The 13,230-nt window shown below is 38.5% G+C and overlaps 1 gene segment (V, D, J or C); it reads right to left on the bottom strand.

Annotated features, from left to right (window-relative positions):
* Positions 1–328: 328 nt before the first annotated feature.
* On the bottom strand, positions 329–1,132 carry LOC120102525 (immunoglobulin kappa variable 2-112-like). The segment is given in 2 exon segments: positions 329–648; positions 1,006–1,132. Coding segments are annotated over 2 exon segments (369 nt in total).
* Positions 1,133–13,230: the final 12,098 nt, after the last annotated feature.

Here is a 13,230-nt window from a genome sequence, read left to right as displayed (position 1 = left end):
ATTCAGTGTCTCATTATTATTCCATTTTCTTCTTCCCTTCCTTCGCTTATTACTTACAATGTACCAAGAAAAAAAATGGAAAAGTAGATAGATAGTACCTGCCATGGAGAACACCACCTAAGAACTAAGACTCCACTGAGGTCTCAGCTAAAAATAATGCTGAGTTCTTCAGCTCCTCTACTCCTCCTCATCCTCCTCCTAAACTTCAATCACCTGCACTTCCTCCTCCTCCTATCTAAATGTAAAATTGTGATCTGATGTTGTCAGGACCAGCAACAGCTATGACAGTTAGTCATCTCCATCTGGGTGGTTTTTGTGCAGGGCTATATCACTGTGGAGGAAACTCTAGATCTTGCTGACAGTAATACACACCCACATCCTCAGCCTCCACTCTACTGATTTTCAGTGTGAAATCTGTTCCTGACCCACTGCCACTGAACCTGTCTGAGACTCCTGATGCACGGGTAGACATCCAATAGATCAGGAACTGAGGAGACTGTCCTGGCCTCTGCAGATACCAATTCAAGTATGTCTTGCCATTGCTGTGTAGCAGACTCTTACTAGACTGGCAGGTGATGGAAGCTGACTCTCCAGAAGGGACAGGATTGGGGAGTGCACCCTGGGTCATCACAATATCCCCATTGAGTCCTAAAATGAGAGAAATGAAAGATATGCACACACATATTGCTCTTTTCAAATCATTTTTCTGTCCTTTATTTCCTTCATATTGTGTTCATTACTTTCATTCATATTTCAAAAATGCTCAACATAAAATACCTATGTAAGGTACGCTTCTAAACTCTGTAGGAATCATCTACACCATCAGGTTTTGCAGCTGTATGGGTAGCCACAAAAGCTTAGGTTTACCAAGAAACTTTAGAAAAACATGCCTGACAAACAAAAACATTGATTTCAAATATGAACAGCACCTCCATCTGTATCTGGATTAGGAGGGCCCAGAAATCCCCACTCCACACATTCCCCTTTATGGAATTCTGTACTAACCAGGGATCCAGAGCACAAGCAACCCCAGGAACTGAAAAGAGCACCTCATTCTGAGAGCTTGATATGAAGAGTCCTGAATATTCAAGGCAGAAAGAGGGACTAGCTTTTATCTTGGACTTGCAAAATGAAGTGGACCCTAGGGAACATTATGCAAATCCATTGGTTAGTACAGCTGTGTGAAAAGTACCAAGGGTACGGAATATCCCCTTCTTATATGTGGAATAACATAAAATTGTTCTTTTTTTTTTTAAAGAAACAGATTCAATTCCTATCACCTATAGTACAGGGTAGATAGACCCCTGATAATGACTGGATATAAATCATTTCCAGTAATAAAACATCTACAAGGCTACACGGTCAAGGCATGCCTAATTGAACTAGACTGAAGTTTCATGTAGGCATGCACCTTAAAGTCATTATTTGAATAGGAATTAAGTAATCATATCCTATGACAAGCAAAACAGAAAGAAAAAAGTAATAAAATTAATGGTCTTTTCAAAATAAAGGTGAGAGTGGGAGATACTTTTTACTAAAAATATAATTATGAAAACTTCATCAAACAGGTCACAGTCTAGTACTAATAAAATTTGATTGTATATCCTCAAAGTGTTTGCCATATAACTAAAGCATTTAGAATTACTTACGATGTAGCAATTGAGTTTTCCTAAATGGCTAATATACTTGCCTCCTGAGTTTGACACCAAGACCTCACAAGCTCAGTTACCACAGTTTGTTCTCTGATAACCTGTCTACAATGGCAGATATATGCACATATGTAAATATGCATACAATAAAGTAGTAAATATTGTTTTAAAGAATGTCCTATGGGTAATGAGATAAAATATACCACAAATATTTAATCTGCTTTGGTTTTGAGTACTGCTTTTCCTCATTTTTTTCTCCTTATGCAGAATCTAGTTTTTTCATGGTTGTTATTCTTCTGGCACTTCAATTGCTTGCTTAGTATGTAGTTGGAACATAAACAACTATTGTGCCCAATTTAGCAGTGTTTCCTGTGTATTATAATAACAAGACTGCACTTAAGTGGGAATTTAAGGGTTCTTTGGAAAGTCAGTTGGATGGTGTTTTTCCTGGGGCATACATGGGAAGGAATGATTAGTTTCATTCAAGTGGAAAGAGGTGCGAAAATCTAAGACAGACTTGCTTAGGGATGGTTTGCTGATGCGAACACAGTAGAAAGTAAGCTCCCCTAAAGCAAGCACACGAAAAGACTCATGATGAAGGATTCTGTGCTAAGGACATGCAATGATTGGTCCACCTTACATTGCGCAGTTGAGCTACAATTGTCCAGACACCATAGAGAGAGATGTACTTTAATAATTATTGTGTTGTTCTGCAACTTTGTGCCACTTTCCATGGAGTTGTGTTGATTAGATAGACAAGCTGAGGCAAGATACATGCAGAGGTTAGGTTTTTGTTGAGGCAAAGCACGGGGAGGATTCATGTTGTTTGGAGGATATAAATAGGACTCCACAGAGAATGGACAGAGATTGTCTGACTGGCATAACTAGCTGTATAATGCTTATGGGTCTCACATCTTCTCTGACCATTGCTTTCCTGAGAGAGGCACAGCTGAGAACTTCTCCTGTGTTCCTGTTGGTTTCTTCTCCTGCTGACTCAAGCCCAGGCTGTGGCCTGGATGACTCATCTAAGTCTTGTCACCACTTTGGGGATGTGACTTTACCAAACTGGACTGATGGTGTATTCATGGAGCTTGTGCAAGTGGATTAAGCCACTACTGCTTGCTAAACTGTGAACTTAATTGCTGACTTCCACACAACTCAGACAGGAACATTTCTACACAGGTCCACTTTCCTCATATCCTTCCTTTCCACTTCTGTTGGTGCAGGCTTCAAAGGAAGTCAAAGTATTTAAGATCCATCAATGAAAATAGATTTTGAAAAATTTAAACTTTGTAGCAGGATTGGCAGGGCCGCCTCTGTGTTATTGCTGGGGGCTATGCAGCTGCAAAATCATCTCTTACAGTAAAAATGCCTGAGAGACCAAGGATTGCTGTACAGACAATGCCAGCCAATCAGGAACTGCTGTTTAGGAGAGGTACTATCTTGGGACCAATGTGGGTGCAGGTGGGGTGTATTAAAGTAATTTTAACACCCTAAAATTTATCTAGATAATACTAGGTCATCTATACTACCCATAACATCAAGTCAGCTAAACTATTGATCACTAGAATGGTAGATTAATAGGCAATGAAATCTACTCCTCCAAAAGCAGGGTCTATAATAATCTTACTGATTGACTACTTACTTATTTAGTTTTGTAAACTTGTTTTATGATACATGGTGATCAATATATAAGAGAACAATTAAAATTCATTAAACTAAGTGAATTATACATATAATATATAATTCATACATGAAATTTTCATTGAAAGCAAAGGAGTCCTATTGTATTGTGGAATTATTCTGCCATTGACATTTCTTTCTGTAAGGTTTAATCTTATGTAAATGATCTTGAGTTATTTATTCTTTTTTAATACATTGTAGGGGGAAATCACATTCATGGTCCCTTCTCTGTGTTTCTTTTGTCTCCCTTTGTTAGTCACATGATGCAATGTTGAAGGTTATAGACACTTGTGAATGCTTCTCTAGATACCAGTTTGAGCAGTGTGAATAATCTAATGCAGTTCTTTGATGAAGTTGCCACTCTTTAAGAGGAGCATGATATTATTTGTTATATGAAAGCATAACACAGATGAAAGCAAAGTTCTGTAGAATCCCGTGCTATTTAGCATTGTATTCTGGTAAATCTTTGGATACCTAATAATTCGATAAAATATACCACCATGCACCATGATAATGATAAGTTATTTAAAATTGATGAATTAAAAACCTAAAAGGATTTATTTTTATGTTTATATTGTCTAGAGGTTGATATAAAAATGTAAACCCACTTACCTGTCCCATAGAGGAAAAGTTTCAGATGTCTGAATATAGAAAAAAAAGTTTGTTTATTTCTCATGGACTCAAAAAGGAAATTGTAGCTTTCATATCTGACTACTGAGAATTTTTCAGACTACTGAGTAAGCACCAATAACTAGCGCATAACGTTTACTGATGAGTCACATTAACTGTAAGGTACAATTGACTCATCCTAACTCAGTAAATGACAGTGAACAGGTTTAAGTTCTGAATACAAGGCATTTCTCTTAGGATATTAACAAAACCAGAGCACATTCATTAAGTAAGGATAACATCTTGATATGGTATGGACTATGTGAAATTTCTTAATCAAGAGTCCCAATACAAACTTTTGTGATATTAGAACCAGACTAATCCAACTTCATAAAACACAAACCAGTAGATCTCCACTCAGAAACATAATAGTTTCAAAGCCTTGGAATCCTGTTAGAGGTGCTCATGAACTTTATACAAATATGCGCTAGCACTGCCAAAACAAGGAATATTAACCTTTTTGATTGTGTTGAATAATGGTAAGGTTTAAAGTGGAAGTGTTAGTATTACCACTGGATCCTAACAGACACAAAGTGTATTTTAATTTATGAAAAACAAAACAAAACAGACAAAAAAACCCTCGATGTGTATAAACATTTTCTTATCTTCATGATCTGTGATAGATGACAAACACAAATTCAAAGTAAAAAAAAAATAGACATTTTCCAGAAAATTAACGTGTAATGTTCAAACCTAAACTTTATAGAATTGAGAAGTGTCTATGCAGTTACTTCTCTGCACGTGCTGTGTTAAGTGATTCTGTGATAGATGGGTGGTGGATGTGCGTAGCTATTTCTGCTGAGTTAAAATAGTTTGTATTATACTGTGAGGTGGTGACATATGATCTGCTAGATAAACAGTCAGATTCCCCATGAAAGTAACTCTGAGCAGACTTTACCCTGAAGCTGAGAAAACAGAAACATGACCCAGATAAAGAGGTACTGGAGAACTGTCTTTGGTCTCTAGAGATTATAAGCACCATGAGCTCCAAAGATATACACTGAGGATATTGTGGGTAAAAAATATTGCTGAGGATTCCTTACTATATAAAGCAAACTGCCCATAAATTATTAACGGTCAAAATTAGAGACATTCATTATATTATTATTATTATTGTTATTATTATTATTATTATTATTATTATTATTTGCATTCCAAATGTTGCTCCTATTCCCAGTCTCCCTGCTCAGAGTTCTCCACTCCATTCTCTTTCCCCTTTGCCTCTAAGAGACAAAGTCCTAATCCCCTAACACTAATGATATTATGTTAGGCTTGTACACAGCAGCATGTTATCCTCTAAAGACTCTACCCAGAATCTGATTCAGATAAATATAAACACCACAGCCAAACAGTGGATGGAGCTTGGGGACACTTATAAAAAATAGGGCAAAGGATTGCCTGCCCCAAAATGGATAGGAACTCTACAGGAAGAGCAACAGAGTCAACTAACCTGGACCTTTGTGGCTCTCAGAGTCTGAACCAATAACCAAGTGCATTCATGGTTTGGTATGCCTCCCCACTCACATATAGCAGATATGCAGCTTGACTTTCATGTGGGTCCCAAACACCAAGAACTGGAGCTTTTCCAAAAGCTGTTGCCTGTATGTGGGATGTGTTCTACTAGCTGGGCTGCCTTTTCTGGCCTCAGTAGGAGAGTAAGCACCTAGTTTCAGTGAGACTTGAATTGCCAGGTTGGGAATGGGATAAGCAGGGAGGCTCCCAACCACTAAAAGGAGAAGGGAAGTGGGAGATAGGATACAGATTGTGGCACAGGTGACCAGGAGATGGGATGAGAGTTGGAGGATGTAAATTGAAAAGAATTAATATTTAAAATAAAATTACAAAAGACATCATGAAATTTGAAGGCTAATGGATGGAGCTGCTATATCATGCTATTGAGTTCAATCAGTCGTAAAAGGACATGCATGGTACGTCCTTACATATAGGTGGATATTAGCCCTAAAATACAGGTACCATGTTAAATTCCTCAGCCTCAAAGAAGCTAAACAAGAAAGAAGGCCCATGATAGGAAGCTTTAATCTCAGAAGTTGGAAAAAATAGAAAATGCAGATAGAAGGAGGAAAGTGGGAGGGAATGGAATGGGGAGGGAAATGGATTATTCGGGATCAGGTATGGGGTACGGCAGGAAAAATGGATAGATGACCATGAAAGTGAATGAAAATATGCATCTGATGCTGGTAAGGAAGAAGGGAGCATCTTTAGGAATAGTCATAGACCTGGAATAAAGGAGGCACCCAAGATGCAAGGGGACAACGACGTTAGTTATGACTACATATATTGTAGATATGGAACATAGAGAGATCACCTCCTGTTAGGCAGGCAGGAAACCCAGTATAGCTACAGAAACACCAATGCACCTACAAAACTTTCTTTCTTTATTAATGGTCTGGTGCATTTTTCTTTTATTAAATATTTTCTTTATTTACATTTGAAATAGTACCCCTTTCCTGGTTTTTCCTCTGGAAAACCGTATCCCATCCTCCCTCCCCCTGCTTCTACTAGGGTGCTCCCCCACCATCTTAACAATTTTCTCTTGCCTCCCTGCCCTGGCATTCTCTTACACTGGGCACCAAGTCTTCACAGGACCAAGGGCTTCTCCTCCCATTGATGTCTTTGTGTACTCTTTGGTTGGTGATTTAGTCACTGGGATATCTTAGTGTTCTGGTTGGTTGACACTATTGTTCTTCCTATGGGTTTGATTACCCCTTCATCTTCTTCAATGCTTTCTCTAACTAGTCCATTGGGGACCCCATTCTCAGTCCAATGGTTGGCTGGGAGAATCTGCCTATGTATTTGTCAGACACTGGCAGAGTCTTTCAGGAGAAAGCTATATCAGGATCCTGTCAGCGTGTACTTCTTGGCTTCTGCAAAAGTGTTTGGGTTTGGTGGCTGTATATTGAAGGGATCCCCATGTGGGGCAGTCTTTAGAAGGCCTGTTTTCAGTCTCTGCCTCACACTCTGTCTCCATATTGTTTCCTGTGAGTATTTTGTTCCCCTTCTAATAAGGACCAAACATCCTCCCTTTGGTCTTCTTGAGCTTCCTGTGGTCTTTGAATTGTGTCTTGGGTATCCCAAGCTTTTGGGTATATAAATACATGCCATGTATGTTCTTCTGTGATTGGGCTACCTCACTCAGGATGATAATTTCTAGTTCCATCCACTTGCTTGAGAATTTGTGGAGTCACTGTTTTTAATAGCTGAGTAGTACTCTATTGTGAAAATGTGCCACATTTTTTTATTTGTTTTTCTTAAATTATTTCTTTTATTGGATGTTTTCTTTATTTATATTTCAAATGTCATCTCATTTCCAGGATTTTCCTCTGGAAAACCCATTACATCCTCTCTCTACCTGTCTTCCAAACAGGTGCTCGCTCACCCACCCACACAGTCTGTCCTGTCAGACTGTGCTAACATTCCCCTACACAGGGGCATAAAGCCTACACAGGAACAAGGGCCTCTTCTCCCACTGATGCCCAACAAGGCCCATTCTTGGGTACATATGCAGCTGGAGACATGGGCGGCTCCATGTGTACTCTTTGGTTGGTGGTTTTTGTCCCTGGGAGCTTTGGGGGGTCTGGTTGGTTGATATTATTGTTCCTATGGGGTTACAAATCCTCTCAGTTATCGCTGTCCTTTCTCTAACTCCCCCATTGCGGACCCCATCCTTAGTACTATTTTTGGCTTTGAGCATGTGCCTCTCTATTTGTCAGGCTCTAGAAGAGCCATTTAGGAGACAGTTATATCAGGCTCCTGTCCACATGCACCTCTTGTCATCCCCAATAGTGACTGGGTTTGGATACTGCACTTGTAATTTTCCCCATTTCTGACAGTCTATGGATGACTTTTCATTCAGTCTCTCCTCCACTTTTTACCTCCATCCATATTTCTTCCCGTATTTTATTCCCTCTTCTAAGAAGTACTGAAGCATCTACACTTTTGTCTTTCTTCTTGAGTTTCATGTGGTCTATAAATTTATCTTGAGCAGTCTGAACTTTTGGCTAATATTCACTCATCAGTGAGTACATATAATTTGTGTTCTTTTCCACAAAACTTTCAAATCAAAATTTGTCCTATATACAAGAATTGTGGGCATGCTGGATACAGCAGAGACTGAAGGAATAGTTTATTCTTAATTCATCATTAGTGTTTACATATCTGTCTATCTTAAGTTATGCTTTTGTCATTTTATGTAACTATGGAATATTGGTTTTAATTTGTCCTAATAAAATATCTATAGATGCTATATTATTATTAAAGAAAGATGAGGGAAAAAAAGGATGTCTGCTCTAAACAGAAAAAGTTATAAAGCAGCTACTTGTAGCTCCTTATATTGAGACTGAAGTGCTAAGTGTTCAGAGTCTCACTATATTAAATAAAGAGTCTTTCCAGAAAATCAGGAAAGCAAACACTGCATGGATAAATACATTGCATTCCTTTTATTTTAAAGAACATGTATGGTGTGTACTCAATAATATGTGGATTTTAGCCAAAAATGTACAGAATATTCAAGACACAGTCAGTCCACAGTACTCAAAAAGGTCAACAAGCTGAAATGTCTAATTAAGGATGCCTTGTTCCAATTGGGAGGGAGAAGAAAGCAAACACAAGGGAGGAGGGAGAGACCGACTGGGGAGAAAAATGAGACAGGAACTGGGGGAGAGGGGAACATGAACTGGTGTTGTGGGAGGGGGGAGGACTGAAGCCCTGAGGGCCAGCAGAAAGGAAGGAAACAGGTAAATTCAGGAGGTAGGAGTTTGGGAGGAACCTTCAGAATGCACCAGAGACCTGGAGGTTGAGAGACCCTCAGATCGCAAAGGGGGGACCCATCATGAAATGCCCTATAGGAGGAGAGGTAACTTGTAGAGCACAACCCCAGCAGAGAGACAGGGTACCAAGAGAGGGATAGGGTTGCTACGCACAGACAAAACTCTGACCCAAAAATGTTGCTGTCTGAAAGAACTTCAGGGATGAAAATGGAGAAGATCATGAGGAAAAGAAGGTCCAGGGACAGGCCCAAAAAAGGATACAGCTCAAGATGATTGGGTTGGTTGGTGTTGGGGGTGGGAGGCAAGGACAGACACCATCACTGACACTATGGAACACTCACAAAAAGGGGCTTGTCATGATTGTTCTCTGAAAGACATAACAAGAAATTGAAGGGTCAGATGCATATAAGTGCACCCAACCAATCAACAGAAGCTGCTGTCTCCTGTGATTGAATTAGGGAAACACTGGAGGAAGCTGAGTAGGAAAGGGACCCTGTAGGAGGAATTAATCTCAGTAAAAGTTAACCCATGTGACAATGGATCACCAACCAGGCAGCATATACCAGCTGATACATGCCCCTAACAGATATACAGCAGAATACTCTGGAATCTGGGTTCAGTCAAAGAAGATGCATCTAAACCTCAAGAACTGGAGGCCCTAGGGAGATTAGAGGTCAGCATGGGGGGGTTGGTGTGGGGACACCCTAGAGGAGATGGAGGGGCAGGGAGGAGATAATTAATGTGGAACAGAAAGAGGGTGTGCTGGAGGGGAGTAACTCTTAAGTTTGTATAAATAAATAAATAAATAAATAAGCAAATAATTAAAAATAAATCAGAAAATAAATGTATAAACAGAAAAAAGCATTCCATTCATAACATGAGGTAGCTAAATATTGATAAGATTTATTGGCAACTTCATTGAAGAAAATGTTTTATATTTCCTAATATTTAATGCGAGATATTCTTTTAAGTCCCTTGGTTTATATATTAATTTACACAATTATTGCACTTGTATAAGATAAATAATGCTTTTTAACTTTGATTCTTATAACTTCATAATCATTCATTCTAATAATTTAATTGTAAATTGATTTGCATATTTGCATACATGATTTTTTCATCTGTGAATTGTGATTTTTTCAGCTTCTTTCTTATAATTGTCAGGGATGCTAATGGTGCTCAATCATCATGGCATAAATACCTTCTAAGTTATTCAAGAATATATGTGTTATTAAGGCATCCAGGAATGAAAGAGGAAATGTTTCAGCAAGTTGCCATTCAGAAACAAAGTAGCAAAGAAGATGAGTGGACCTGACAGTGAACAATGAGCACAGCATCTGTTGTGCAGAAAGAAAGCAACTTTTAGAACAAGCAACAATGTTTATGTGGAGGATTTGGTACATGCTGGATCACTGTGAGCTGTCCTCCATATACTGCCAACAGTGATGAAGTTAGCATCATCAGGGTCCAGTCTACTGATCAAGGTCATGAATCTTGCCCCAGACCAACAGACACTAAAGCATCCTGGAACCCCTCTGACCCTTGTGGTTGCATCTTTAATGAGAAAACTAAGAGAACACTCAAGGTTCTCCCCCTCCTCCCCCTCCTCTCCCCCTCTCCCTCCCCTTCACCCCTCCCCCTCCCCCCTCTCCTCCTCCTCTTCCTCCTCCTCCTCTTCCTCCTCCTCCTCCTCCTCTTCCTCCTCTTCCTCCTCCTCCTCCTCCTCCTCCTCCTCCTCCTCCTCCTCCTCCTCCTCCTCCTCCTCCTCCTCCTCCTCCTCCTCCTCCTCCTTCTTCTTCTTCTTCTTCTTCTTCTTCTTCTTCTTCTTCTTCTTCTTCTGTGTTACTAGACCAAGTAGATGTTAACACTCTATCAACCCTGCAGCTGACAGTGTCATCTTCTGTCCACCAGAAAGAAAAAGAGGTGGAAGCATTTCAATAATGCTTCTCTAGTGTGTGCAATTGGTAAAAAACAAAAAACAAAACAAAACAAAAAAACAAAAACAAAAAAAAACCCAAAAAAAACAAAAAAAACAAAAACAAAAACAAAAACACACTGGTGTTATCTAGATAAAACCTATGGTTTTGCACAACTGGATGATTGATTTATAGTGACAGGAGTTATGCTTGCAGAACCAAGTTTGCATCAGGTTGTTTTCAACATGGAGTTTACAGAGACATGCAAAAGAGTCCAAATTTCCCCTCACCTGGTAGTGAAACTAATTGAATATCTGCCTGGTTGGACCTGTGGCAGATCTTCCCCAGTGTTCTGGTCTGGAAGTTAATATGGGTTCCACTGAAAATGAAGGACTGAAGAACCATTAAAAGCACAGGCAACAAATTCTAAGCAGCAGAGATATTTGTTTCTTCTCTTTCAATAAGTCCACCTAGTCTCCGATATTCTGTAGACAAGCCCTTTAATAATACAGGGTGGAATGTATTGTTCTCATAAAAAGTAACCATGGGTTTTACAACTAACACACCAATAAGGACCAGATTGACAGCGAAATGAATGCATGTGTTTCCATTTCTTTACTTTTATTATGGTGCATCTAGACATTTTTTTAATACTTAGTAAATCAGATTGACATAAAAATTTATCACAAATTTAGAAGGCTGACCTACTGTCTTCAATGATTAGTGGCCCTCACTCAGATCCTTGATCTTATCTCTTTATCTGGAAGCATCATGAAAGAACAGCACTCCAAGAACCATAGCAAATGTGTGCTTTGGGTAAGTTGTGTTCAGTGAGCAAGATCTAGACAGATACTTTATAGCAGAATGCAATGCTCAAAGTGATACCTACTCACCTGTCCAGTCCCAGACCCACCTAGCTTCATCTGTAAAAGCTATGCTCATAGCATGGATTTGTCACATTTGCAGTCTTTATTGTCCTTTCTTTTTAACTTCTGTTCACAGATGATTATGCCTGTTTTGATTTGCTGTCTACTACAGACTGGATACATTTTTGCCATATTTTCCCAGGACCTTTCTAGCATTCTGTTAAATATGCCAGTTTCTACATAGAAGCTTAAATCCTTTACTATTCCATTTTTAAATCTATGTTTCTTCAAAGGTTTTCTGATGCTCTTTGAATAGTAAAATGTTTCACTGTGATCCATAACAATGGCCCAGTTGTTATTCAGACTGATGCCAAGAAAGGAGCTTAGAGACTTGAGATTACCTAGGTGTGCAGCAACACTTCCTTACTCTCTCTTTTGTTCCACTTATTTTTTTCCATTTGAGGAATATATAATCTGAATTTCACATATGAAAGAAAACATTTGTCATACCCCTTCTTATCCTCCCTTACTTTGCCTATAATGATCTTTTACAGTTATTTTTATATATACATGTATAAATGTATATATACATATGTATGTGTGATTTCCTCCTTAAAGCAGAAGCAGCTATTGTGTACATATAGCACATATAATTTATTTAGCAGATTTAATCTATGTAAAGAGGTTAGACAACTCAGCTAATTCTTTCATATGAATATCAAAAAGCAGCTCAAAATCATTATGTGTGTGCCAGTATCTCTGCTAAATGGTGATTTAGATATATTTCTTTTATATGAAAGACCATGCATGGCTAGCTATATTATGGGGGTGTAGGGGAGCAGTCTCCCATGCAATGTGATTGTTGTTTCCCTAAAGATCAGTTTTGACATTCTCAGCAACATTTTGAACAGGGTTCATTGTTTATCCTGCATCTTCAATAAAATTTATTTTGTTTCTTTTTGTTATGAGCATAACCGCTCATACTTGGTTTTAGTTTCACCTTGCTTGGTGGATCATTTCCTCTATTTACCTTTTGAGTGTTTGTCTTAATTTTGTTTAATTGCTATGCTATCTGCTTGTTCTCAAAAATTGTCTTCCCTTTCTGACTGTCTTATATAGCTCCTACGTGGAATTTCTTTCTTGTTTGAATTCCTTTGAGACATTTATAATTTCTTACAATTTTTTAAAGTTTATTAAATATTGAATATATAATACTTTGTAGGTAAGAGTGCTTTGCTGCATGTTGACTCAACACCATGCATCTGCTTGAAAACTAAGGAGGTCAAAGAGAATTCTGGATCCCCTAAGACTGCAATTTTGAGAGTTGTGAGTCATCATGATGATGCTGGTAATTGAGCCCGGATCCTGTAGAAGGACAGACTGTCTCCTTAACCACTGAGCAACCACTCCAGCCTGCTTTTATCACTTGTAATACTTAAATTTAATTTACTGTATATGACACTGAACTTTAAGCTATTTAATTATCTTTGATTTTTAGTCATTGAATGTCATCAATGCAAGAGAAGTCAAATTTCCTTTATTTTTCATTTTTCTTACATCTTAATAACTATGACTTATGAATCTACTGGGAGATAATTTCTTCTTCTTCTAGTGGATGCTTTCTTAGGATATTCTTTAGGAAACAATCCTCGTACTACTC

The sequence above is a fragment of the Rattus norvegicus genome, chromosome 4 (genome assembly GCF_036323735.1).
Source record: "Rattus norvegicus strain BN/NHsdMcwi chromosome 4, GRCr8, whole genome shotgun sequence".
NCBI classification, from domain to species: domain Eukaryota; kingdom Metazoa; phylum Chordata; class Mammalia; order Rodentia; family Muridae; genus Rattus; species Rattus norvegicus.
The sequence above is the reverse complement of the archived record's forward strand: the minus strand, read 5'-3'. Positions and strand labels throughout refer to the sequence as shown.